Here is a 23,850-nt window from a genome sequence, read left to right as displayed (position 1 = left end):
GCAGAATTAGAGCATGACCTTTGGAAATAATGGGGTTTTTTTACTCCAGCTGAAATCAGCAGGATCCGTTGTGCCTCACACCTCTAAAAATAAGGTTATTACTGTCTGTTGTTCTAAGAAGTCCGTATTTGGATGTATCTGACAGAGGGCTGCCTATCTTGGGCCGAGAAGGGGTAGCGTCTGACAGGGCTTTGGAAAAGCAGGCACTGAGGTGCGCGATGGTCCCACAGCACGCTGCCAGGCAGGCCTCACAGAGGGGTTAGCTGAAGTCAGGGCACTGGCAGAAGGGCAGTCGGTGGGCCTGCTCTGTGGTGGGCCTCAGCAGGCATGGCTCGGGCTCTGCAGCATCGCTCTCCTTGGAGCAGATCCCTGCAGAGGATCAGCACGGGCTGAGGGGGAACCGCCTGCCCGAACTGTGTCCTCGGGGGCCGGGAATGTGGGAAGGCTCTTCCAGGGTGCACGGCCACGGCTGGGAGGGCTGGTTTCCAGTTCCCAGCCTTTTCTAGCTGTTGAAGAGGTGAGCGGAGAAACGTGTTTCAGCTTTGTTCAGCAGCTCTGTGCCGGAGGCAGAGCAGCAGCCCGCTCTCCATTTCAGTCACTGCTGTCAGAGTCTTCTGCAGGGCCCACATGGGGACCATTAGATCAATGTTTGTGCTGATTACACTCTTGGGCAGAGCTTATTAAGTTTATCATTAAAATGTCACTTTCATGTAGGTGACAGAATGAGGGTTATTTTGAGGCAAGCTGTGAGGGAGCAGTCCTCGGCAATGAGCAAAAATCAAACAGCCAAGCGATAAAACCTGGCACATTTGTGTGAGTTTGCCACCGCGGGTCCCACATCACCTACCCTGCCTACAAGCCCATTTCTTTGTCTCCAGAGCTCTGCTGCAGCTCATCTTCCACAGAGGACGGTTCCTCCGTAGTGGAGCTAGGGAGCTTGGGATATTTCTGACCTGACCGTGGAGACCTAGCGCACCCAAATGCTGAGCTAAATTCAGTTGCACTGTACACCCCGAGGGAATTCCAATTCCTATTTTGTTACTCCAAGGACAAGATCCTTCAATAAAGCTTGACTTGGTCATTACCCCTTTTGCAAAAGAGGACATGCAATGTCATGTTACCATCCCCGGTGTGATGACCCACAGGTGGACCATGCTGCTTCCAGGGGCTGGAGGAAGGCAACGGGTGGAGTTCTCGGAGAAGCCGAGGGGGCACATCTGTGGAACGGCTAATGGCGATTAAAATGGTATTACACAGTGGCAGTTGCAATTCTGCTCAAAATTGTCTCTATCTGAGTGCAACTGCCTGAACCAGCAGAAATGATTAAGCTTAACAGGATGCCAATAAGACAAGCAAAACTTGCTGCTTTCATGACAGTGGTTTTTTAGGACCTGTGAGTCCTTTTAAAATTGCAGCATGATCTATACGTGCATATGAGAAGACCTCAACTACTTAGAAGTGACAGGGCTAGATCAATAACTACCTTGTTATTTCTTCAGTATGCTTTACTACTTCTGGAAGTTAAATCCAGTGAGGTTATTCTACAGGTCTGAGCTCTGATCAGTATGTTATAAAGGTGTGTACTTAAGTATTATTTGTTTGTTTTGCAGCTCCTGGTTGCTAAATCCCCTGTTGCTCCATTCTCCGCTTTTTTCTACACCATTGAGAAGTCAGGCTTGGTTCTTCAAGGTAAGACCAAAGCACTGATTGTTTTGCCTTTTCAATTAGTAATTTAAGCAGGCTGAATGTAGGTAACAGCAACTATTGTTGAAAATGGTGCTGTTTATACCTAATTAAACCCCCACACATTTAAACAGTCTGGTTGACAAGGACAGGCTTCTCCTGCCTTCACTGCTTTGTCTTGGATTATACTAAATTAGTTGTTGCATATTCCCATGGATCTAAGAATGGGCCCTGAAATTATTAATCAAGGCTCCCTGTTTTCCTTCAAGGTAAAGTAGAATGGTTCTGGCAACACTGCTCCTATGGGATAGGTTTCTTCAGGAGGAACATACCCATCTATCATTAATAACCTGCTTTAATAAATGGTTATTCTTTAGCAAATAGCTTGACATCAATAAAAATACAGGAAATTAATATCTGTTCTCTATTTTTGTGATTATTTTAATGCTAATGCCCCATGGTCTTAAATAATCCTCAGATTCTCTAGGATATGAGGTAGTGTACTGAAAAGCTGGATATTACTATCATGATGGCAGGGAACTGGGATTCCTTGTGGCCGTGTCCTAAGTCACGTACTTTCAGACCATAGGAAAAAGGGAAGTTCAGCTCTTCCCTTCTTTTCCCCATTTATCCCAATAAATCTTCCTTTAATGTCCTTATTTTTGACAGACATTCATAGATCAATTTTGTTGAGTTGCTCTCTGTTGATATGCAGCCTGGCTCCTGACTGCTGCATCAGTTTAGCAGACTAAATAAAACTAGTCAGTGCCTGTCACATTTTGTTTAGAGGATACACTCTGATATGCAACCGTGGCATTAAGAAAAGTGAGCATCGCTATTTCTCAGGTTCCAGTGACTGATAATCACTGATCCCATAAAGCCCTACGAACATTTTAGGGTATGTGAACAGTTCTCTTCCTTCTCATTGCCCATTTCTCACCTTCAAACAGGCAGCACCAGGTCAATTACATATTCACATTTACTAATGACTAAATATGCTTATATCTCTAGTGATACACAATGTAGGAGAACAAAAGAAACAAAAATATTTTATGGTGCATTTTTGCTTCCATTTGGTACATCTACATAATGATAATGTGGGGGGTCCATCCGATGTTTCCAAAGCCTTTGGATACTATACCCAGTGTATTCTTAGATAGCATTTTGGGAATTTGATCTGCTTTACTTGGTACCAGTAATTTTAAAAGGCTACAGGAACTAAAACCAATTTTTATTAGTTTAAACTGAGATGGCTTGCAACCGTTGGTCTAGACATCTTTTGGTTCAGTATTAGGCAGAAGGCAAGCTACTTTCTATCTCAAATATCTTCTGAGTTGTAGAGGTGTTTCTGATCATTATAAAAAAAGGCAGACAATTTCCTGCTCTGTCCTCAGGCACTAATGTAGTGAAACTTTGGGAAAGAAAGATTTCCCATTTCAGAAACAGGAAGCATTTGTTCAGAGAGGATCTTTATTTGTTTCAGTTCTTCTCTGTGAGTCAGGAATATAGCTTTCCAAGGACCAAACCCTACCTTTAAAGAACAAATGGGCCTGGTAACACGTAATGATGGTGGAGTAGGACTCTCTAATAGAAGGATAGCACTGTTCTGGGAGTATGGCAATTGCTCTTTTCCCTGTATCCATATGTTTCTGGCGCACACATTTAAAACATCATTCACCGTTTTTCTAAAAAGAGGTGAGATACCAGTTTGGATTTCTCTAAGTAAACACTGTCTCTATATCAGGCATTCTTTTTACATTTTGGAAGGCAGCTTGAAGCTCTTCTTTGTGTAAGCCTTTTCTTACTTCCTGACTACACCATTATGTTTCCATTTTAGATATTTTTTTCCAAGACGGGTAGTACGGAAGGGCATGGTTCCCCTAATAATGTGCCCTGGACTGTTTTACAGAGACTTGTAAGCGCTTACACGTGAGCTACCTCACTGAGTTGTACAAAGTAAATATTGCATGTTCTCATCCCACATTTCAGTGATCATTATTTCTATGGAAAGAGGAAGTGAACAAATCACCTGGAAATGGCTGTTGCGGATAAGATGCAGAAAGTGGCACCAGGCTGCCTTGTGCAAGAGAGGCTAGAGTTTTTATGAGAGTTGTAGCTGGTGCTTCTTTCCAAAGGGAAGCTGGATGCAAGGTAAGATGTCAGTAAGGCAACTGGCCACGGGTAGCCGGTGAGGGAGTGTCTCTGCATTGCTGCTTGAGGGATGTCATATAGCACTAACAAGTGGAATCTGTCCCGCAGCCTGATTGCAAAGGCAGTTTTCCCATTCAGGCTTTGTTGTTTCATTCACTTGGTGTCAGGAGGTGAGCACATTCGGGGTGGCTAATGGGAACAAGTGGATGGGTGTGGGAACTGGTGAGAAGCAGCAGCTGGCTGAAGTGCCCAGGATTCTTTCTTTTTACTCAGCGGGTCCCATCCCAGGACCATTAACCAATAGGCCATAAACAAACTGATATCGGAAAATGTGGCTGGAAACTCCTTGATTAGTGAGGGTGAATGGGGAATGAAAGACAAAGTGAAAGTGTGATTTAACAGTTCCACAAGCAATTTCCATTGCCACCTCTGAGGGATTAGGATGTGTGGAATAGGCTAAAAATGAGGAGGAGCTCTCCCCACTTTTGTTCTGTGGGCCAGAGGATAATAAAACGGCAGGAGAGGCAGTGCAGCTAGTTAGGGATTTCACAGGCTGCTATTTGGTGCAGTTTAAGGAGCCCTTCTGCTATTGTTGCAGTTAAAATGGGAAGCGGAACTGTTCTCCATTCGCAAAAATCTCCAGCGTCCTCAGGAAGAGGGCTGAGAGCAAAAGGCTATTAAGATGGTAATGCTGCCCCATTTGGAGGAGTGTATCAAAATCCTCTTTGTCAATGTAAATCGCTGCTCTGTTTCCCTGGTATCTTTGCATCTCATGGCCTCAGTGCAAGCACAGAAGTGTTCGGAGGAGACCCTAGTGAAGGCAGAACTGCTTCTCTTTTATTGTCAGAGGAGAGCTCCAGGCTGCCCAAGGATGCCACAGAGAAAACTTCTTTGCTTTTAGAAACTTGAAGTGTTCGGGGATGAAAAGAATCCATTTATTCACTCATTCTTTTATTTCCACTTGCAGACTAGAGAAATTAAATTTGATGATTGGAAAGAAAGATTGGCCAGTCAGATATTTAGCAAGGAAATTCAGCCTTCAGTCTCCTTTCATTGCTTCAGTATGCTCTGTGCTATGGAGGGGGTGGAGCGCAAACCCCCAAAAAGCCTCAGTTGCCTTTCCATTGCAATACAGTGGCATGTAGTGTACTGCCATGCTGTACAGTGTGACTCTGTGATGAACCTGAATTGTGAGTGCAAAATCCAGTCTGACAGCAGATCTCTATTTTGTAGAGATCTTAAACAGAGAGGCAGAAGCCTGGATCTAAGCACTGCAAAATATCGGAAGTTTTACTGTCTGCTTGTGTATTCTGTTTAAGGACTTGCTGTTGCTTCCCTAGTTCAATATACTAGTTAAAGTGAATGAAGTGGTACTGGTAAAAAGAAGAATAACAGTAAAAAAGCTCCAGATCTACTTGATTAAGGATGCAAGTCACAAGATTATTTTTCTCATTGGCAGTGATACAATTTCTGTTTTGGATTGGAAATTATTAGCTGGTAATTCTGTTCTGGTGTATCAGTCAGAACAGATTCTGGGTTGTTCTTGCCTAGTTGTAGTTTCATTGAAGCTGAATGTAGCACATACTGAGTTAGGTTAGCTGAACTAGGAGATGCCACTTAGCTACGCACACACATATGCAAAAAAAAGATAGGCTGAATAAGCTGATGTCAGTTTTAAGCTGTATTCTGTGGGTGATCATCTGAGTCTACCTTTAGAAGCAGCAGTATTCTGAGGCATAAATACAAGCTAGCAACAGAGCCTAGCTATTAGCAACTTATAGCTTGGCTGTTTGTGGAATTAAGTCTCATTCCATGTCACCTAAGTAAATGCCCTCTGTTACCCAGAGGATGGTGCTGCAAAAGAAGACAGGGAACATGGTGACTGGTTGCCAGCTGGAGAGTCTATTGGGACTTTTCGCTGAATGCTTTAACCAAGTGATTAACGTTGCTCTTCATTGGAAGAGCTCAGAAGCACTGGAAATGTAAGGCAAGTAATACTAGTGAGCTAGGACTTGCTTTTGAGCAATGATTTATTTTCAGTTTCATAGGGTATAAAAACGGGTGGAATCAGCAGTTCATCCAAACTGACCTCCCATATATCATACATGTTTCCTTCAGGTACCTGATAACTTATGTTACATTGAAACATGTCTTCTAGAAAGGCATTCACTTTTCTTTAAAGACATCAAGAAATGTGAGTTCCTGGTTTGCCTTGACAGTGTTTTCAAGTTTTAGCTACCTTGCTGCTAAGTACTTGTTCTGTATTTCAGATTAGAATTTATCTGCCTTCAGCTTTTGGCCTCAGTTCTTACTATGACCTTCAGTGCTAAATAAAGCACTGTTGCCGTTAAATGGGTGCCGTTTTGCATCAGTGTACTTGACATTAAGTTTTATCCTGCTATGTCTTATTCTTCCTTTTTAAAGAAAGTTATAACTATCTGCAAATTTAACATCAAAACTTTTGTGTCTTATGCTGACTGGCTCCCCTCACTACCTAAAGAAAGGACAGAATACCTTGTATTGCTAAAGGGAAGAAGAGTTTGATTTTTGTACCAGCAGGACTGGATGATTAGTTAATTGATTAATCCACCCTTTTTTCCTGCCCTCTTTTCCACTGCACACATGTCTGTGTGTGCACAGCCACGCTCACCTTGCCTATAATATCTTATTGAGGCAGGTAACTTCTGATAAGGAGAAACAAAAGATACATGGCACTTGGAAGAGAGTGTCTTAGGTTTTAAGTTTCACAGTACTAAGAGGGAAAAGATCTAGGAACATCCCTAAATCTAGGGAAACTGTGATACATTATGTTTCATTTGTCACTAATGTAATGAAAGAGTCTCATTTTGATCTCAAAATAGCATAGGGTCTGGGTTTGTAGTGCAGCATGGCAAACCATCTCCAAAGCGCTGTAAGTAATTTATATGGCTCAAGCATGTGAAAAGTGCCTCATTTTATTTTGTAAAGAAATGAGTAGCGAGGTAGAACGGGAATTCTGAAAGAAAGGGCAGCATTATTTGTATTGTATTGTGTGAGTTTGAACAGTGAGAGACAATGATTTACTGCATCAAAAGCTTTTATTCAACTGAAGAACTGTAACTATAAAGTGACCTTTGTCTGGAGCAACATGGATATAATCTGTAAAATGAAGCAGGGTTGTACTTGATGTGTGAATGGATGGAAGACAGATTAATGGGAATAAAGTTGTGCATTGCTATTGAGATGGTAACAGATTTGCAGTGCCACTGGTGATTTCCAGCCCTATTGGATGGATAAAGATGAACTGATCATTGTTAGGATCTCTGTGGGGTGGAACCGTTTTTGCTGTATTCCCCACAGGACACTGAAAGCCTCATGCTATTTCTAACAGGTTTGTAATAATGAGAGCATAAAAGCATCATTGGTTTGTAGGCTAGGTCTATCCTGGTGGTAAGGAATGTGAAAAAAGTAAGACTCCCATCATCCCAATGCCAGCAAAATCACCCATACAGATGTAGCTGACATCAACAAAGATGTCCTTTTGTTCAGCCAGTTCATGGCATTTGGGGCAATGGGTTACTAAACCTGACCCAGGAATGGTGTTCACTTGGGTGAGGGCGTCCTCACTAGGTGGCTTTGTGGGAATCACTCTACTGCTCTGCAACAGCGTTGGCAAAGCCTCGCTGAGCTCCATGACTGTCAAATGAAGGCATCCAGAGAAACAAAGCACAGATGCAGAACCAACTAAAAATCGTAATGAAGAGAGGTGGAGGGAAAATACTTTAATTGTGAAGGAAGACTAGAGGCATCTTCGGTTTAGGTCCAGTAGAAACAAAATAAACTCTGTCATTTCAATAAAATTAAATGTTTCTATCTGCAAACATGATCTTTCTAGTGGCATAGTAGATAGACTACAGATTGGTAAAACTTCTGGCCATACTTTTTGCTGTGAGCTTAACTTGTGGGAGGATATTATGCTGGATAAATCCAGTTTAGCACAAAGTATTGAATTACCTGCTTATTTCTGAACACATATGTAAAGACACTGAAGATACAGTACTGCTTTCTTGCACTGAAAGCCAAACATGTCCCTAACTGCTTTGCTAGATTGCAACTGAAGTGCCAGCATTTAATTTTTCCTGAGTTTTACTAAATGTAAGTTAAAAAAAACTTAGTGTAAGCAGTGTGCCAAATCTGTTCACATTTACACAAGTGTGAATCAAAACCAATTTTTTTCAATCCAGTGTTGTTAAGAACAATAAGCTGAAGAGTGTAAGTCTGGATTTGCAAAGACATTCCCCTCTTTTCAAGGCTGGCATAGGCTTCCTGGGACAAAATGATCTCACTTCAGAGAAATCTTCTCCTTACCAGTCTCTCTCTAATGAATTCCTGATCAAAGTGGGCTGCTCCCCTGTGTTTTCAGCACAGTGCTAAAGCAAATGGCCTTTTTTCCAAACGGCTTTTAACATAAGAAGTAAAGTTGTCTGTTGATTAGGGGTAGTGATTTGTGACAGTATATTGTTCTGGGAACTGAACGTTGTGGTAGAAGACCAAGACTCTACTAGTAATTGCCTGGATTTAACATAGACCTTGTTACATCTTTCAAGCTACAGATTTATAGAATAAGGTCAAATGTACCTAAAATGGACTTCATGTTCTTAAGCGAACACATTCATGAGTAGGAAGCCAAAAACATGTCTGTCCAAAACCATGTTTTTCAGCCAGAGTAAAGTCTCATGCTTTTCTGTGCAACTTACGAAAGTAAAAGGTAGTTAAGTCTCACTGTGATTTATCCCTTTCTCACGTAGGCACAACTAGATTTCTTTTGCTGTCCTCCAAGGTTATGTCTGTTCTGGCTTCACCAGTAACATGTTTGGTGAAGCCATCACTACTGTCATTTTATCTTGTAAAATGATAGTCAGCAATAGAGGACTATGACCCAAATGACTTAACCTTGGTAGGACATGCAACTTTTCTTTAGCTGTAGGACTTTATGTATTCTCCATGTTAAAATCTTGTAAAGTCTCTGAGTGTACAGCCTGGTTGCCAAAGAGAAATGCTGGATGCTTTATTGTTCCCTGTGCTGGGGAGGGGACAGAGGTGCGGAGATTCAACAGTTAGCTACAGTCTAAACCTGCAAGTCTCCAGAGGGCAATTCTGTGTAGATAGGTACATTTGAACAGCACTTCATCTAAACTAGAAAACTTTGCCTGAGGTGGGGCTTATTAGCACAGGGTTAAGGCTTTGCAGATAGGGTTCCTGATGCTTTGGCCCCAGTGCTGGTTTTCTTTGAAATTTTATGTTTCCAGAATTAACACACCTAGAACAACCTCAGGTATCTTTGCATCTGATGTGTAGACTTGCCCTGTCTTTAAAACTGGACTAACCACAAATTTAAATGATCTTATCATATAAGCTTAAATCTGTCTTGATAAGATGGAACAGGAATATATAGCACTTTCATAAAAACAGACACACGTGATAAACCCTCCCAACAAACAGGTTTTTACTTCAAAAGGTTTTTCTCCTTACAGTCATCCCCTAAAATTAATAACATTGGGCTATTACTGTAAGGTATTTTCTGTAATGTTCATTTGAACTTTTAACGTAGTGTTAATGATTGTTGTAGTGCTTCTCCTCATTGTTTATGTTGTAATGAAACCAGAAGCTAGCCCTTTGTCATTCAGTTCTGTGAAGACCCCTGAAAAATTTGTGAGATTAAATTTCAGGGCTGGATTGAGTTAACCAAGGGTTACAGAGATGAGAGGCAACAAGTTTAGTCAGCAGTTTTTTAGAGCGTGGTGTATCAGCCTTGGCTGTTCTTTGGTTTGGCACCTGAATAACCCTACAGGGTCTGCCTTAGGGCTCAACTGCGGCAAGGCAGTGCAAGCATGACTGCATGGATGAAGAGGAAGCACAGGCAGATGATCCTACAATTAACAGTTCAACAAGAGATGTGGTTGCTGAAAAGATTTTACTTTATTGTCCACTGAATCTTATTTTCATTTAAACTTCCCAGCTTTTCCATTACAGAAACGAAGTCCGGTATAGTCCAATGCCCTGTGAAGGTATGCTCTCCAGAAGCAGCAGCAGAGGTGTGAAGAATGACGTTTCTAGAAAACGTTGTGGGACTATTAGAGTGCTATCAAGCAGTCTGCCATAGGGTGATTTCCCAGAGTGGTGTGTGCTGTTGTGGAGACCTCAGCTGGGATGTGCCTTACTACTGAGTGAATAAGCTTAGAATAAGCAGACTGATGTCCTGAGATGTGAACACCAAGCATTGCGCTCCTGAAGATGTTCTGAGTGAGTTTAGGGATAAGACTCTTTTGCTTAGTAGCATACAGAAAACATCCCATTCTTCCTTCAGGCTGCGTGTGTTTGATGAAGGACTTCAGTCTGGAGGCATGTCAGGTGGGAACTGCACACTACACCTTTTACTTCCTTCATGCCCTATTTGTACTGCGAGTGAATTACCCAGAACAAGGTATTGGGCAGCCAGGCACATACATTGCAGCTGTGAGTTTGTAGACTGTATCCTGTCTGCCATGGCCATTTGCTGAAGTTCACAGAGGAGCAGAACATCCTGTTTGCTTAGTTTTCTTTTGTCTGCCCCATACCAGCACAGGGAGAATATTCCTATATATCTTTTCTTTTCTGCTCTGAAATTGGATCACAGTACTCATGATTGTGTTCAATAGCTGGAAATGCTGAGGATATCCGATTGCTGAGGTCTCTTATTTTAAACACCACATGCCAGGAAAAGTATGTGGGATCCCACCGGCTTAGCACTGGAGGGTGCAGGATGCATCAACAGGAAAACCAAACAAAACATGAAGTGAAATTCATTTGAAAAGGGAAGGGACTCTTATACCACCCATCAGCAGTGTTTAAACTCTTCATATTCACACAATAGGCCTTTTATTTTCCTTCAGTTCTTCTTGATATGCAAACTATCTTAAATTGATTTTTAGAGCTGCAGCTGTCACTGAAGTCAGTGGGAGCTGTAGGTGCTTGTTACCTTTGAAAATCAAGCCAATGTATTCTAATGTGGTAGCAAAAGCCAAAACTGCTAAATTAGGGTGGTTAAAGCATAGCTCTGATAGTTCCGTAATGTGATCCCAGCCACCTTCATATTTGATACAGATGCAGGGCCTCATGCTGTGCACACCAGAGCTCAAAGGTATGTCGTTTCTTCTTTGCCTTTCAGCCCTCCTTCCCCTGCAAATTTGTGGCCTTGCTTCATAGCTACAGCCCTTCCAGCTGAGTAATACTGAATAGGAGTCTATTGGAGTTTAACAGAGCTAGCTTTTATTCATCCAGGATACTTTCTTTTCCTTGAGAAACGGGTTTGCTCCCCCTTTTTGTCTTGAGTGCGCATTAGGCTGAACTGGGCAATGGGTGGTCACACAACTGACCCATAGCTTCCCACCTACTGTAGCAGCAGTGAGGACAAGCAGCCACCCGAGGCACTGTTTGATTTTCATTTGGAAGATTTGTCATGCCCTAGGAAAGGTTCCTAAGCGGTGGCCAGAAGTCAGAGCAAGTCCAGATTTCTGCAGTGTAGAATGAACTAAATTCCACTGTCACATCTGAACATGAGGAGAGAAAGGCATCCCTCTAGCTGGTCCCAGCTCTCTGGGCTCAGGAAGAACACTGCTTACCGCTGTATCACTCAAAGGCGCAGGAAACTTGAACGTACAAACTGAATCTGCAAACTCAAGTCATCTTCTGGGAGAGGGGGTAAATGAGCTGGTGCACTTGAGGGCTGCAGCCGACAGCATGGTGCTAATTGAGGCCAGCTTGCCTCACACTCAGTTCGAGAATGTGTCTTTTGTGGACAGATCTTTGCAGAAAAAGAGCCTTGGCTGAGGATGAAGCTGTCTGTCCCCCTTTGCTCCCCTTCCTAGTCACCACTGGAACTGCATACACCGACACCTGTTTTCAGTGTAGCTTCTTGACTATGCCTGGGTTGATTGTCCAAAGGCGACTGCACAATTGTCATTAAATTTGTTCACCTTTCCTTCCCATAGTGTGAAAAGTGAGTGATAATTTTGTAACTTGTCCAAAACAATTGCTTGTCCAAGAAGACTGAAAGTCTGCGGGAATGCACAAGTGATAAGGCTGTGGTAAATCAGGTTTGCCACGTGTCTGTTATGGATCAGAAGGTATGGATTTTGTTGAATGACTAAAGGCTTTTTTGTCCATGAAGTAGGAGATGTGACAGGGAGGGGTCTGCTGCTGATGTTGATTTCAGGAAGTATGATCAGATGTCTGGATGTTTTCAAATAAAGTATATTCCAAGCCTAAAGTATATTCCAAGGCACTGTGTTCTTCATGTGCGCTTCCTCCAATAGTTGCCAAGGATTAAGTTGTTTTGGCTTTCTTTGGGTTTGGTTTTGTTTTTTTTCCTAATGCTCAGAATCAGTAGCTTAACTGGTTCAGAGAAAGCTAGTTGAAATGGCCTTCTGTTATTGCTTGCCTCTTAGACTGGCAGTTTTCTCAGTTCATTGGTTCTGTGTCTTTTTTTTTTTTTTTTTCTTCATAGTGCCACATATTGTTGGTAAAATAAGGAGACTTGAAAACAGAGGAAGTAGAGGTAATGTTGGTCTTGAAACACCAGCAACTGAAAAGACCATTCACGGTTTCCTTCAAAACAAAACCAAGTGGTAAGATACTGCTAACCAGGGCTGGGTGCCCAGAAGAGCATCATAATGAAGCATCCACAGTTATTGTTCAGCTGGGTGTTTGTTCTTCATGTGAACAAAAGGAAGGAAGAACTCTGCTATCAGGCTAGAGAGGAAGGAGTCTTTGTTGCCCTTGGCTACCCTAACTTTAAATGTGAGGAAGCACAGGGCACTGCAGCGTAACCTTTCCGCAGTATTAGACAGGGAAAATTGCTAGTTCAGGAGGTTAAGGGCGGACACTTTGTTTATCTAAAGACTAGGCTTCCTTTGCATGACAGCCTCAAATCAGGTATGTCAGTGCTAGTATTTATTTAGGTCATGTGAGGTTTTAAAACCCTGGTTTTAAACCCTGATTCCTCTGCTTTGCTGCTTCTCTGCCATTTGATTCCTCTGCATTGTTGCTCACCATGAGGAACAGTAAGAGATGCCATTTCCTTATTGAGTGTGACAGGCACCGGGTGTCCTGAGTGTAAAGTTCAGTCATGTTGCTGAAGCATCAGGAATGTATCTGCTGGAGACTGAGTCAGGCTTACCGTACTTTTCTGCTCCTGCTCCACCCACAGAGTTGTGTGCTGAAGTGGCAGAATCCCTGCATCCCTCTCCCTGTCCTTCAAGTCATGAGGCTGACACACTGTCAGATTAATGACAGTTTACCATGCTCAGAGACACTGTTTTGGATTTTCAGATGACTCAGGCAATGATTGTGTCTTCAGCTAAGCTCAGGTTATGATTTAAAGATATTCCTTGCAATCATGAAAGCTTGCTTAGCCTGCCTGTGCATTAGTCTTACTCTGGCTTTCTCTAGTCCATGTACCATCTCTATGTACCAAGAGACACTGGAGAAACAGATTTACACCCCACTAGAGGCAATGCTGTGTTGTTGGGGTGTTTGAAAAAAGTGGGTGCGTATTTTGATTCTGATATAGAGAGTTCATTCCTTGTATATAATGCTTCGAAATTTCTGAACACAAAATGAAAGCAGCCCACAAATACTTATCATCTTTGTCTTCACATTCAGGGTGCACCCCTGCATTGATTTCTTGTTAATTCACAGGTTACCATGGTGTGTGATGTACAAAATGACACTTTCACGCATTTATGACAGAGTCTATTTCCATAATTCCAGAATCTAATTGCGCTCACAACTCTATTCTACTGATTAGCTCAGATAAAGGATTTGCTTCCTCCAGTGAGTAAGACATGAGTTTCAGAAGACTGCTTGCAAACTTTTTATAATACAGTGGCTTCATAGATTATATGTTTTGTGAAGGCTCTACCGACATTACTGTAGACAGAGCAAGATCTTTAATTAGAGAAAATAGCCTTGTTTTTTTTAATGCAAGTGTTCTGAGGCCATGTTAATTTGGCAGAGTGAAAGCATTTGATAAGAATACAAAGAGAATGGGCAGAATCCCATGAAACTACTGAGAGGGTCAAGTGTAAGGAATGTTCTTCAAGGGGTCATAGTATGTCAACGATATACAAAACTGATGGAAGCAGGAGAATTAGGGCCAAGCTCAAATTTGATATGCTTCTTGTGGTTCTGGAGATGATCAGCTGGTGTGTAAAACCATGCTGGATACAGGAAGAAATAAAGCAAATACTCCATATTATGTTGTTGGTATTGTGGCTCTGTAAAACCACTAAGTTCAACAGAGAAAATGGAAAGAAAACTCTGAATGTCCTGGAAAATAAAATTAAGAAATAGAATGAATTCAGACCACCCACCAAAGTAGCCTTCTGGAAACAGACTGATCTTTACTTCACGTAGTAGATATGAAAGCACAGTAAAATGCTGAAAACACAGATGGAGCAGTGAGGGAATGACTCTGCCCATGCTTAGGTTTTTTACTTTACTAGCATCTTAAAGTATAGTGGTTCTTTGAAGAAAAAAATCCAAGATTATGTTTAGCACATCTTAGTCAAGCCACAGCGAGTATACTCAGTTTACAAATACAAATGTTTCCAGTTTGTTTTGTTTTCCTAATTGTTAACCGTAGAAATTATTTGTTTCTTAAAAGCTAAAAGGGTTTCTTTCCTTCTCACATACCATGATGAGTGGTTTTAATGGTATAAATTGTGTCTTCCGTACCAGCTGAAATAGTTGTCTTCAGTCATGCCAGTCATGGAGGTTTATGTATGCAGTTACAGTTTTTGTACTTGGGTGTTAATAAAGAACTGAAGAGGCACGGAAGAAATAGAATTTACTTAGGTTTTTGGTGGCCCATTTGCTGAAAAGATCTAGCAAGGCTGGCTGAGTAACTAACATTCATTAGTGCAATTGAAGACAATAGATCAGCTTCTGAGTACTGTCAGGGAACAATTATCTTGAATAAAAGTAGGTGCTGGTTTGATGCATCTGTAATTAGAGCTTCCTAGCACTGTGGAAGGGGTTTCCTTTCCCTCCCAGGACTAGAAGGCTTGGCAAAACCTTTGGGATGAAACTTTAGAGCATTTCTCTGAAAGGCTTCTTGGGGAAATGACAACCCTATGACTTCCTTTACAGAAACTGTTTTTATGACTGACTATCTATCTATCTATCTATCATTATTTCAACTTGTAGAGGACGTAAAAGACCATGTAGCAGATATCAGAAGACTGGAAGTCTGGTATCAAAGCTATGCCTAACAGAATTGCTTCTCGTTGGTGGAGTGTCTCTGACAGACTTGAGGAGAGGTTTTAATAGAGAGTGAGGGTTCCACTATGATAGATATGAGGAGCAGGGGTGGATATGATCATGGTCTAACTGGAAAGAAGAGAGGGAGAATCATGGGGAGCACAGCCGTGTGTTGGACTGCAACGGCACATGCCTTGTGGGCCATTAGTGGATGGGGTGGGGCTAAGCTCTTGCAGCTTTCCTCTTCCCTCTGCCTCACCTTTCCACCTGCTTAGAAGGGGAAAGCTATTTCAATACCATTTTACAAGACAAATCAAAAGACATCTCTTTAATATAATGAAATCGAGTGTGATTTACTCGTTTTCCCTGGATAGAGGCTTACTGGAGCTCACAGAGAGCTATCTTGGACACAGGGAGAGAGATGCAGTCTTCACATGGCTCTAGTGGGGTTTCTAGTTAAGGGACTGGACTTGATAACAGAATAGTTGGCTGTAGGAGATAGCTGAAACCTGCCTGCAGACAAGTAGAAGCCTTTCATAAAAGAATCCTAGTAAAAAGACTAAACCTGTTACCAGGAGGAAACTTTTTCAAGTGAACTGATCTGACAAAAGAAACAAGAATAAATGAGACCATGTTACTGCAAAACAGTGTTTCTTAAAGAAGCAAAATGGCTGTTGCTACAAACTAGCGAGAGGGATATTGGCTGCTACAGCAGGAGTCTAATGGCATCAGATTCACCAGCCCAGTTGTTTACTCGTAGGGTTATGTTCACTGAACATTTCAAGCGCTCCAGGAAGAAAGGAGAGACTGAGAACTTCGCTATGTTTTATTAACATTCTTTTTCCAACACAAATCACGCTGAAGAAGACAGATAAATCCTGATTTCACTTTATTATTAGTTGTTGAGATACGCATTTATCACAAGAAATGGGAAACAGATTACACCAGCAAACACATCTGGCCTCAGACTGGCCTTCAGGTCATCCAAAAAGAAGCACGAAATATGGCGTTGTTTACAGCCAGGCACTTACAATCCCACACAGCTGCAGGGGTGAGAGGCAGCAGAATAAACTCTCAAGACAAGCTGACAACAGCTCCACTGCTGGGGTGCCCCTTTTGCAGACGAGACAACAACAGATGAAGAAATCTTGAGAATGACCCAGAGCAGTGCTCATTAGTGAATGAAGCGCAGGCAGGAAATGGGACAAGATTCCTTTTGTCATAGTTTTTCACCCAGCTGTCCGCCCGTCCCACAGCCACCCACATGCAATCAAATACAGTCATAGTCAAACTCCAGAAAAGTTACACAAATAAAACCTCCAGTGATTGCATACAGACCCCTTCCAAGTTACATTTGCCCCATTAGCCAGGAATGAAAAATTGCTGGGTTTAATCCAGGCACGTTTATCATTGCAATTAAGACTTATTACAAGGGGTTGTATTCAGGTAAAGCTGATAGGATCATGTAATTCTTCTTACTCATGTCTGTCTGTCTGTTTCTCTGCATATCTACTGTATATTGTTGATTACGAGCACTTTTACTACGTCTGCTGTATTTCCTTCTTATGGCAAAATCGTGATTTTTACTTTATGCAGGTATATACTCTGTTTCTGTAAAACAGATGTGTGTGATTCCCTGAATGACAGCATTAGCAAGCAGAGAAAGACATTTCTGGATTTCTGAAATGGATTCTCTGAGGAATCGAAGCTATTTTGAAATTTTTAAGTTATCATGACATCAAGACTCCAGCTTCTTGGAATCTTTTGTTTGTGAATACTTAGGATCTTGCTCACAGGTTATTAAAAACCTTTTTTTTTCTTGTGGATTGAAAACAGTTTTTTACCTGTATTTTTCAGCTGGAGTTAAAGAACAAAAGTCTGTTACAGACAACTCTGTAACTCTCTTTCTTCCAAATGGCTGCCATCCTGCTGCTCTCCGCCAGGACTGTGACTGCAGGTTGCTGTGAGAGGTTACACTCTATTCACTTGCTGTTCATAGTCCCTTCATGTTTGGCTTTGCTCCTCTATGGCAGTGGCCATTTTTAAATAGAGCAGTTGTGTATGAGCTGTTCACGAGATTCCTCTAAAGGGAAACTTTTAATGCATCAGCACTGAGGTTGAGCTTCGAGAAAAATTAGTGTCACATTTGCAGCTTATTGCAATTATTTTAAAAATCATGGATTCATGCAGTCTTGAGCCATCCTGTGTCCTATGACTGTGTGTAGAGTTCCGAAGTGACTCTTCGGAAAGTCACTAAAGCAGCCAGAGAATTCAAGCTGGCATAAAAAAACCAAAAAGGCCAGCCCCTTCCCACCCAAAATTAAAATAATTTAAGATTGGCATTTCCAATTTTCAGATCCTTAGTAGTATCATATGATAGCATTCTCTGAGTGTTTAAATGTCTTATTTAAAAAAATCAGTACACAAGGAAATTAATAAAGAAAACTGATGCTGAGAGATCTGGGGTTGAGAGCACATAACATTATTTTAGGGTGACGTACACTAAAACCACACTGTACTAAGAAGTGAACAGGAGTAAGTCTAGGTAGTTCAGAAGGTTGATTAAGAGATTGCCCTTTCTGAGATGGAAGAGGATTATGACATTCAGCTTTCCTTCCTTCTGTGTGACAGGAGGAGAGGAAACAAAGATGTCTACACGGAGTGGTCTGGTACCAATAAGACAAAAGTGTTTTGACCATAATCGTATTAGTACTGGTGTATAGCAGAACTGGTTGTTTAGAGGACAACATACCCATACACCTTCTTGTTCTCCCAAAGTAACTCAACACTGATCTGAGGCAACTCCCTCTAGGTTCAGCACCCCTTTTAGAGATCCCACTTGAATCAGTCTGCATAGGTATCATGGCATTCTTTTATTCTCACAAGTATCTACAAGGAGCTAGTCTAAGACCAACTTAATAACTACCAGAGACACATGAGATATGAAGACGTCATATTTGCTAATCAAAGTGATTTTAAGTTTAACTGGGAAGGGGTGCTGCAAACTATCAGAACAGTCTTTGAGGCATCTGGTTTGCCACTTTTGGAGTCTCGTTAATATCTCTTCTGTGTTGTTAGGATGGCAATGGTAGCTATCAGACATTACTGCATCTCCTCTTACCAGTGTGTCTGGGTGCAGAATCACTAGAGCTTTTAGTTGTGTATTTTTTCCCCCACAACTCTCATTTCTCATCTTTATTTGAATCACAGGCTTGTTCAGCAGGTCAGCTAATGGAGAGCAGATTTTTTACTCATTCTGGTTCTTTTTTTCCCTTTTCCCTCTATTTATATAACACACAATTTGTAATCTTTTTAAAACCAAAGAAGAGAGAAGTCTTGAGTTCATCTAGATTAAAATCAGCTGCAGCCTATTAATGGACTCGGCCCAAGACTGAGACTTTAGGAAACAAAAACACTGGACTAAATTAGACTGAACTGGCCTCTGTCTTGTGGTGAGGGGATTCATATAGCAAAAGGAAAGGGGAAAAGAAGGGTGAAGGGAGAGGATCTCCATGTGGTTTTAATTCATTTTGATTCTCTTCCTGAAGCTAATTCACCCAACACAAAGGCTCTGTAGTGGGCAGCCAGCTTTTTAGAAGTTTGGCTTTCACTGATAAACAACTCAATTCCTGTTCTGAAGGTCTGAGATAGCTCAGACCTGTGTGTAATCAGCCGAGGTTTAATGTGAGTATTTTGGTACAGGGTATTTCAATCACATATTAGAGACCTTTCATCATCTGTCAGAGTGTATCCTGAAGACTCTCAGATAACTGATCTAACTCCTCCATTCATTCTTTCCCCAGAAACAGACAGTGAATTGTCTCATTCAAGAATCAGATCAGCAGACACGTGGGCACGTTGAGCCAAAAGTACTTCCACTGGCATGGCACTCTCAGAAGGCAGTTCTTAGCTTCTTCTGGGCATAGGAGCCTTTGCCACCAAAGTAGCAACATACTGTTTTCTGCTGAAGGGAAAATACTCGAATGTTCTATTCTTCCCCTTTGCCGTTAAATCTTTTTTATTGCGTTCTTAGCCCCATTGGTGTGTGTAGTCCTCTAGCAACATGCAAGAAATTATGTCTTTGCCCTAAAAAAGCCAGACAGTGGGTGGAGAAGTGAAGCAAACAGTAAATCATTAGCTGGAAAGTATTTGAATGATTATGTTAGGCACAGACAGTCTTTGGTTACAGTTTTCATGTACTTAGTGACCATAACTTGTAATCTAAGCAAAACTAAAAGGCAAATGGGGATATTGATGGAAGGACTGAGATGGAGGAGGGAGTGGAACCAGGCCTTGAAAGGAAGGGTTGACGGAGATGATTATTTGTGCGTGTGTGGTTTCCCACTGCCTCAGTCCTATGTGCAAATATTTGTTATGGTAAATGAGTATAGGCAGGGCACATATCTATTACAGACTGGTTAATGAGCCACAACAATCAGCATCGGCTGTTCACTGCTCTTTTAAATGTGCCCTAGGAATGAGGAATATCAAAGGAAATATGGTTTTAACATTGAGGTCTGAAGATATCGGGCTTTAGCTGCTAATTCTTGCCAGTTTTCTGTAATAGTGGACAAAATACTTTCTCCATGTCCTGTTTTCCATCTTCTTTTCTAATTTACAGGGATACTGAAATGTTCAACATTATATGTAGGATACCCCATTTCTACAGTGTTAAAGAACATATATACATGCACAGATAATCCAGATATTGCAGTTATCCAGAAAGCCTAATAGATCCTTATCTGGGCATATTTTTCCAAAGTGAATTTTGCATTTTCATGGCTTTCCCACTTTATAAGTCAATTCAAGCAAAGATTTAAATACACATGTAATCCCTTATACTTTGCTTGACTTAAATAATTGCTCACATTTATAACAGGTCATCTGGAGACTAGGTTGAGGAGGACATGTTTTTTCCATGGGATACTCATGTAGTCCTTCCTTCTCCTGAACACATGCTGTATCTCCTCCTCAGCACCTAGTCCACCTCCTGCGTGCCACAGTGCTCTGAAAACAGGCCAGAGATGCTGCAGAGCTTTGGGGAATCAGATGGTTTTTTTAAGGATAAATCAAGTTTGATTTGATGTACTGGTGCTGTGAGAAAGACTATCTGAGTATCAAGGTGAAGGACTAGAAATCTTCTTAGCACTTCCTGCCCGTATTTCTTCTTGCCAAAACTTAGGACATGATAGAGCTGAAATAAAGGCTTCTGGATACTGTTAGGTGTCCCACTTTCTTCTAGGCCTTCCTCAAATGCTGCTATAGGCAAATCAGTCTACTGTCCTTTTCAGTTACTCTGTTTTGTTCTTTTGCTTTTATTCTGTCATTAAGGCTATTACTTGTCTAACGCTCAGATCACTTCCTCCCCTCTCCCCAACACATTAGATACTGCTGACTCCAACAGAGGTGGTTAAAACTTTATTCAGAAATAACTGGAAGTAATTAGCCATCTAGGATTTGGCCAAGGATAAGGTGTGGTTAAAGGATGAAACTGAAGTCCTTTTCACCTGCTTAATGTGTTTCAGAAATTTATTTTAAAGTAACCTATCAGTATTCTGAGAGAGTAAACTCATTTTGGATGGCTTTCTTTAAGAAGAAACCTGTTCTTAGTATTCTTTACACCCCCTAAATATTAGACAGTTTTATGCTTTTACTATTTTACTATTGACAGCTAGCAAAATACCAAAGAAATAATTACAGTAGGTTGATGTGGTAAAAATTACGTACTTAACATTGGCTTACAGTAAGCCCCACGTGTTAGGATCTGCTTCATATGTCGACAAAGATACCATATTCATCCGCAACACTTTTAGGAGCAGAGCTGCACTACTCATTGCCCTAATCTCCACATTTGGGGCATCTGTTCCCGTGATTCCCTTTGTCTTGTGAGGTCCAGACCCTGCACAGCCTGTGGGGTTTTTTGCAGTCTTTTGTTTTTAGCAATTACAAAACAAAGAGTTATTTAACTGTAGCCTTATTTAGCTTGAAAGGAAATGTAGTGCTAGATCTACCGGTTTCAATAGGTTTTAACCCAAGACATAACAAAAAGCCACAGTCTTTTTCTTCCATTGATTCAAACCTGAAGAAACCAGATATGTTCAAACAAAAAACTCTGGGGAGAAGGATGGGGTTCAAACATTTCAAGGCATATGATGTGGAAGTTATTTTCAAGAAACCTGTTTTAGTGTGTTTGCAAACTTGGGCAACTTACTGTACTGCTTACTCTTGGTTCACAACGTAAAAGTTGTCTTCACAAGCATAAAGGTAGAAATATGCTTTTGAAAATGAGATAAAAGATTTGAGAACACAACATTCAGTTATCATGAAGAATGTTTTATCTTGATATTCTACCCTGACCCTGTCCAGTTTGATCCTTCATACAAAATGGTGTAGTGGTAAGTTCTTGATCCTGGAGATTCCCAGGGATGACATGACACAGCACGGGTGATGTGTTACCTCTGAGTACATGTACCAGGCTGAGCTCTAGCTACCCATGTGCTATTAAGGGCCTGCAACACTTGCTCACGTTTTACCTGTAGAGAGGAAAAAGCTCACAATTTTTCAGTTTTCAACTACATAAAGTTCTCTGCAGAGAGGAAGAAAACAGAGAGAGGAGAGAGACATCCTGCTTTCATGTTCTTCTTTTGGTTCTGTAGCTGACTGCACAAAAGCGTGTGCAGCCACACGTGCCTAGGCACCCAGAGCTTAGTGCTCTTGAGCACACATGCGTTTACGTGACTCAGAGGAAGTTCCACTCCTCTGGTGGCTGTTAACAGAACAGGAAGCAGGGCCTGTTGGGAGGATTTATTTTAAGAAGCTGTTGTACAATTTTGGTTCCTTTCGGCTGCAGTGTTCGTTGTCAGCATATGGCTGCTCTCTTGGGGATGGTCTGAGTAAGCTGTACGGCCATCGTTGTTGTTTCTCATTTGCCTTGCTGTGTTCCAAACTTAGTGTGGTTTCAGAGTGTTTTGCTGATGTGTCAGGTCAAGCTCCTCGGGTGCCACTTCTGAGATGATAACCAGCAGTAGTTCACCCTGGGTGCTGTCAAACGTGTTCAACTTTCTTTAAAACTATTCCTGCTAGTGTAACAGTCTACCAGTATTTTACCATGAAACTTATATCCTTCAGGGAGCTTTTGCATGTACGATGCTCTGGGGAAACTATGGGCGGAAGCTGCTGTACAAGGTGTACATTTGCTCACAGTCTGAAACTAGGTTTAAGAATAAAAGGCAGAATAATATAGAAGAGCATCCTGTAAAATGATAGGTTTTTTACAGAAATAACTTTAGGAGGATCTTTATAGTCATTGCAGTACTTTTCCTGTGATGATGCTTAATACTTTCTGAAATGAGATGGCTTTATTACTTAGAGAACTCCAAGCAGTAAAACTGTCGATAGCCTGGGAGTTTTGCTGCTGGTCTTTCTAGCAGCTGTTGGGGAACAGGCCATGAGTTCTTCCTTATCACCACTGCCTGGTGGGTGAACAATGCATTTGGAGTTGTTTTGGCTTGCTTTTAGCCTGTTGGTGAACATTGGCATAGACCCTGAAGCAAAATGGTAGAGGAAGAATGAAGTTACTGGCTTCAGTCATGAGCAATTTTCAAGGAAGCTAAGATGGTTCAGTTTGCTGCATTTTCCAGGAGCTGGACATATTGTGCGTTGCTCTCAAGTTTTTCATGCTTGGCAACACTTACTTTGTGGATGTTTTGCACCCACAGGCTTCCAAGCAATATAGGCTTCCCAGTGTGGGTCAAATTCACTTACACTCTCTCTCTTCTTGCTTGCAGCACTTTCCACAAGAGTCTCTTAATAGTATCAGGTTGTTTCTCTTCCTTAATTACTAGTTCTAAAAAATTTGCCTTGTATCACTCAGAGAGAAACAGGCTAGTCAATAAAGTCAGAAATTGAAGAACAGTCGGCTGTGTTAGTAGAGCTCTGAGAATCCAGTCATGCTGGTTTTCTGAGTGTACTTAGTGTTTCCCTTTGATGCTGTGAGTCCTGTACAGTGAAGGGTGAATACAAAAGTAGAACGTTGGTACTAGTCCAAAACTTCAGATGTTTATCATTCATCATCTGCATTTCACATACCTGCAAAACAGGGCTTGAGGATCCACAAGAGAAGTTTTCTTTTGAGGTTTTTGCTTTGATTTGCGTTGGATCTATCCAGAAAATGTCTTGTGGCATATTACTTGAATTTTTGCAGTTTTTTCTCCATCAGGAAATAAAGTTCTGAAGTTCTGAGCCAGCGGAAGAAGGTGAAGTAAGATGGAAGATGCTCATGTAGACAATTTCACACATGTTCAGGGGTTTATTCTTCAGATTTTTGCCAAGTTTTGTGTAAAAGTTTGGTCTGGCTCTGATGTCATCCAAAGTGATTCATCTGCTTCTCACTGTCTCCCAAGTGGGTGAATCACACTGTGTATCTCCAAGATGCACTATCAACATACACAGACAGAGGTACACTAGAAAACATACTGAGGTCAAACCCTTTCCATGTAACTGTAAACTAGCAGATACATGGAAATGTCCTTTCCTGGTCTGCTAAATAGTCGACTTTTGATTCCCTCTGCCTGGAAAAAGGTGAGGCTGAGAAGGAGGCAAGTTTGCCTGTCAGAAGAATAAGTTTCTTTCCTGATATCAAGCTCCATAGTTGGGAAGGTTATTTTCTCCTTCCTAAGTCCCCTGGCACTTCTGTTTTTTCCTCAGATATTGCTTGGCAATATCCACTGGAAGAGA

At 41.5% G+C, this 23,850-nt stretch overlaps 1 protein-coding gene across 1 annotated transcript in view; it reads left to right on the top strand.

Annotated features, from left to right (window-relative positions):
• The window catches only part of RAD51B (RAD51 paralog B), a 407,317-nt gene that overhangs the window by 273,845 nt on the left and 109,622 nt on the right, over positions 1-23,850 (top strand). The window contains exon 9 of the mRNA XM_010574178.1: positions 1,611-1,689. Within this exon, the coding sequence (XP_010572480.1) occupies positions 1,611-1,689 (79 nt within the window). The remainder of the gene's footprint in view (positions 1-1,610; positions 1,690-23,850) is intronic.

Source organism: Haliaeetus leucocephalus, unplaced genomic scaffold (genome assembly GCF_000737465.1).
Source record: "Haliaeetus leucocephalus isolate CR32 unplaced genomic scaffold, Haliaeetus_leucocephalus-4.0 Scaffold417, whole genome shotgun sequence".
NCBI classification, from domain to species: Eukaryota; Metazoa; Chordata; class Aves; order Accipitriformes; family Accipitridae; genus Haliaeetus; species Haliaeetus leucocephalus.
This window is presented reverse-complemented; position numbering and strand designations above follow the sequence as displayed.